The 4,754-nt window shown below is 43.1% G+C and overlaps 1 protein-coding gene across 1 annotated transcript; it reads left to right on the top strand.

Annotated features, from left to right (window-relative positions):
• Positions 1-457: 457 nt before the first annotated feature.
• LOC106811590 (GDP-fucose transporter 1-like) lies at positions 458-3,872 on the top strand. Its single transcript, XM_014815281.1, has 5 exons — positions 458-472; positions 949-1,089; positions 1,300-1,416; positions 1,641-1,749; positions 2,573-3,872. The coding sequence occupies exons 1-5, from the start codon at positions 458-460 to the stop codon at positions 3,109-3,111; spliced, it is 921 nt and encodes a 306-aa protein (XP_014670767.1). The 3' UTR covers positions 3,112-3,872.
• The last annotated feature ends 882 nt before the right edge of the window (positions 3,873-4,754 follow it).

The raw sequence follows: 4,754 nt of genomic DNA on the forward strand, positions 1-4,754 counted from the left end.
CTTCGATTCGATTCCCAAAATATTGAAATGTTATCTTGTTTTTTATATTTTCATTATTTTGCAATAATAAATTATTAGAAATTGCCAATGAATACTAAATGGTGAATAGACTAGAGAGTCTAGAGAGTATATATACACTACACAGTCACTGAGTAACATTGGTGAGTAAAGCTGGGTTTACACTATCGATTTTTGTCAGCAAATCGTGCCGATTTCAAGCGACTCCAACTTTGCCCCCCGACTTGACCCAAATAGAAGTTGGTGTTGAGCTGTTGTTTACACTATCGATTTTTGTCAGCAAATCGTACCGATTAATTTCTCCGTCTTGCCGTCCCCAGGGTGACCCCCACTGATCTCTATAAATAACTTTTATAGTTATTTATAAAGATCAGTGGGTGACCCCGGTATGTAGATTGCAGCACTGCAGTACTGAAACACTGCAGTTGGAAGTTGGAGAATGGAGGAAGAGGAAGTATGTGCGTTATAGTAAGTAGTAGAGGAAGTAGGTATTACGTGAAAGTTTTTAAGCCAATTAGATTTATCCAACTCGCCGATTTCACGAATCCGAGTCGAGCAAAATAGAACACGTTCTATTTCGCCAACTCGTCGACTTGTCTCGCACTCCGACACCAACACAATCGAATTTCAGCCCATTGTGTTGGACGGTGATTGTGTTGCACTTGAAATCGGTACGATTTGCTGACAAAAATCGATAGTGTAAACCCAGCATAACACAAAAGCATATAAATCAGATTTATATGCTCTGGTAACACTCCACAGTATATAGCGTAGTGCCGCCATCTATTGGAGGGAAAAAGTGGTATCGAAGTGGAATCGAAAATACGGGGAAAAATATCGAGGATCGGATCGAGGGAAGAGAATCTCGATCCGATTCGATTTCGGTGGATCGTTACAGCCCTAATAATTATTCCTTCTCATTTATTACAGCTGGATGCACCCCTGTTCATCACCTGGTACCAGTGTGTGGTATCTGTGGCTCTGTGTGCCACATTTGGCTACGCAGCCAAATGGTTTCCGAATGTCATCACCTTTCCAGAGTTCAAGATTGATCTAACGATCGCTCGGCAGGTATGTTTGATGATGTGTCTGTGAGTACGTATGCATGGGTGTGTGTGCATGTGCGAGTGCATGCGTGCGTGCGTGCGTGCATACGTGTGTGTATGTGCATTTACTCTTGCCAATATGTTGTGTTAGTCTGCGTGTGCGTGCGGGGGTGCTTGCGGGGGCTGAAATTTTAAGTCCATGCTGAGTTTTTCTACGAAAGTTCTTTTGTTTCAGGTACTGCCCTTATCTGTTGTATTTGTTGCAATGATGACATTCAACAATCTTTGTCTAAAGTATGTGGGAGTGGCATTCTATTATGTTGGAAGATCTCTGACGACCGTATTTAACGTGGTACGTATTTGTACAATTGTTTTTTTTGTAGCACAGCAACCATGTATTTGTACAAATGGTATTTTTTATGCAGTAGCCATGGTCGTGCATTAAAAATATCAATGCAATTAAAGAATTAAATGAGTATCAATCCGATCAAATCAGTATTGAAAAATTTTACGAACCTAGATTTTATAGGTTATCAACCCTGCTTATGCTCTTGGACTAATTGGGATTTGTTGTAGGCATTAACGTACGTGATTCTGAAGGAGATCACCTCTGTGAAATCGGTGCTGTGCTGTCTAACCATCATTGCTGGATTTCTGCTTGGTGTCGATCAGGAAAATGTCACAGGTATTCTAAAATGGTTTCTGCCAACTTACAACTTTATACAGTTATCTTGGAGAAAGTTCATGTGTTAGTGCAGTTCAATAAAAAATGATGTGGGCTTGAAAGGATCTATCTCTTACATGGGTGCACAATCTGGGAAAATATTGCAAAATATGGAGTCGCCTAATAGCGAACATGTTACTGACCACTCCACTATAAAATATATCATGGGTTTGTGCTATTATGGTATATATTATAAAATAGCAAATACCGATGCCACATACCGATGCCACATACGCAAATAGCGATGCCATATTCTTTTTCATCATGACAATTCCTTTGAAATTGGCAGCCATCAGAAAAAACTGCATCTCATTGAGTGATATAGTAGATTGAGACTGGTAAAGCATCTCGAAATATTACTTAATGCGAGTTACTATTAACAAAGTGTAGGGACAGGGACTCGTGAGAAACAGACCTGTGGCATCATATCGTGAATGCGTCACCAAGATGTCAACACAGAAATTTCAATTGAACACATTTTCAGAAATTCATATTTTCGTGAAAGTAACAATGTACGAGTGTTCTAAAACACGTTAGCCTTGCAGTGTTATACTTGCTGTTTCGCGAGCAATACCGTATTTAATGGTAATTTAAGTATTTTAATGGTCGGAAAAATACAAGATAGGTCAGGAAGTCTGTTCGAAATCGTCACTTTAAGTCTTCAGTTTATCAATTTCTAATGTCAGAGGTCAGTTAATTATAAGAGTTGATGCAAATGTTGAATAGCCAATGATACAGGTTGGTAATATTTTAGCTTTGTAATTTGCATTCTGAATCTTTGTAGGCACACTCTCAGTGATTGGAGTTGTATTTGGAGTACTTGCCAGTCTTTGCGTTTCGCTGAACGCCATCTACACAAAGAAAGTGCTGCCATGCGTCGGTGATAACATATGGAGTCTAACGCTGTACAACAACGTCAACGCGAGCATCTGCTTTCTACCCCTGATTCTGCTCAGCGGCGAGGCCGCTGTGGTCGCCAGTTTCTCACACTTACGAAGCCCAACGTTCTGGACACTGATGACAATCAGTGGGGTTTTCGGCTTTGCGATGGGTTACGTCACAGGGTTTCAAATCCAGGTGACGTCGCCACTGACTCACAACATCAGTGGCACGGCGAAGGCGTGTGCGCAGACTCTGCTTGCTGTAGGTTACTACAAGGAAGTAAAGTCGCTGCTGTGGTGGATAAGCAACGCTGTCGTGCTTGTCGGTTCGATGGCGTACACGCACGTGCGTCGACAGGAGATGAAGCAAGTTCACCAGGAGAATGCGGAAAAGGAGATGCTGACAGCGGATGCTGCGAGACCACCTAAGGTACCCCTGTGAGCGAGAAGACGTGCCACGGCGGTGCCATTACGAAATCTGCGATGGTGGGTTACCGACGCGGTGAAAATGTACTGTGATATTATGTGAACTCTTTCCTGTCGATTTTATTTCTCATTTCGCACGCGTGACGAGCTCATCGTACATGTGCACGCTCTTTCGTCAGTCAGAGAAACTACCAGCAACACCGGCCACGTCTTGTAAGCTGACATTTAATTCCCGCATAACGAACCTTTGCTCGGCTACACATCAGTTTGACGTGTGTGTGTGTGTGCGTGCGTGCGTGCGTGCGTGCGTGCGTGCGTGCGTGCGTGCGTGTGCACCAGAGAGAGAGAGCATACAGCCAATCTCCCACCATTCAGATGCATGAGCTAAAACAAAGTCGTCTTACTAAATCATCCGCGTGCACCAGTGTGCAACGCACGCAAACACAACTACTGCCATATCGGAATAGTCGGAGCAGACGTTATGTTTGTAATGCAGTGTATCGAAGTGTTAGTGGTTGGCATTGATGTGATAGTCGTTGTGGGATCTGACTTTTGTTGGCGGAACATGAAGCTATATTTTCTATAAGAATGTGCTTACACTGGATTTGTGTATATCAAGTTTTCTCATTGACCTTAGTGGAGTGATTTCCACTTTTCTGTATTGATCTTCACTAATCGTGTACAGTAATTTGTTACCTATTTCATAATTTCGTGCGCACACACATGCACGCACGCACACGCACGCAGACACACAACACACACATGCACACGCACACGCACACACAACAGACACTCACACGCACATGCACACACACGCACACACACACCACACACACACACACACACACACACACATAAATCAAGTTGAATTTCTATTGCTCTGGTAACCCTTCCACAGCCGTCTTATCATTAGCGTAGTGCCGCCATCTATTGGAGGGAAAACATTGTATCGAAAGTCATGGAATCGAAAATACGGGGAATAAATATCCGAGGATCCGCGATCGATGGGAAGAGAATCTCGATTCCGATTTCCTTTGGTCGATCGTTACAGGCCCTAATAATCTATTCCTTCTTATTTACTTACGCTGAGATCGCACCCCTGGTTCATCACCTGTACCAGTGTTGTGATAATGCGCTGGCTCTGTGATGCCACATTTGCTACGCAGCAAATGGTTTTCGAATTCATCACCTTCCAGAGTTTCAAGATTGAATCTGACGAGTCGCTCGGCAGCTATAGTTTGATGATGTGTCTGTGAGTACGTATGCTATGCTGTGTGTGATAGCATGGCGAGTGCGTGCGTAGCGTGCGGTGCGTGCATTACGTTGTGGATGTGCATTTACTCTTGCCACTATGTTGTGTTAGTCTGCGCATGGGCTGCCAGGGGTGCTTGCAGGGGCTGAAATTTTAAAAGTCCATGCTGGAGTTTTTCTACGACAAGTTCTTTGTTATCAGGTACTGCCCCTATCTATTGGATTTCGTTGCAATGATGGACATTCAACAATCTTTGTCTACAGTCATGTGGGAGATGGCAGTTCTATTATCTGTGAAATCTCTCTGACGGACCGTATTTAACTTTGGCTACTGTATTGTACAACTTTTTTCTGTAGCACAGCCAACCATTGTATTTGTACAAATGGTATTTTTTATGCAGAAGCCCG

This window comes from Priapulus caudatus, unplaced genomic scaffold, assembly GCF_000485595.1.
Source record: "Priapulus caudatus unplaced genomic scaffold, Priapulus_caudatus-5.0.1 Scaffold554, whole genome shotgun sequence".
In the NCBI taxonomy this organism is placed as follows: Eukaryota; Metazoa; Priapulida; class Priapulimorpha; order Priapulimorphida; family Priapulidae; genus Priapulus; species Priapulus caudatus.

Coding starts and splice junctions, on each gene's coding strand:
- LOC106811590 (XM_014815281.1), top strand. Junction 1,417..1,640: donor TGACGACCGTATTTAACGTG/GTACGTATTTGT, acceptor GATTTGTTGTAG/GCATTAACGTACGTGATTCT. Junction 1,750..2,572: donor CGATCAGGAAAATGTCACAG/GTATTCTAAAAT, acceptor GAATCTTTGTAG/GCACACTCTCAGTGATTGGA.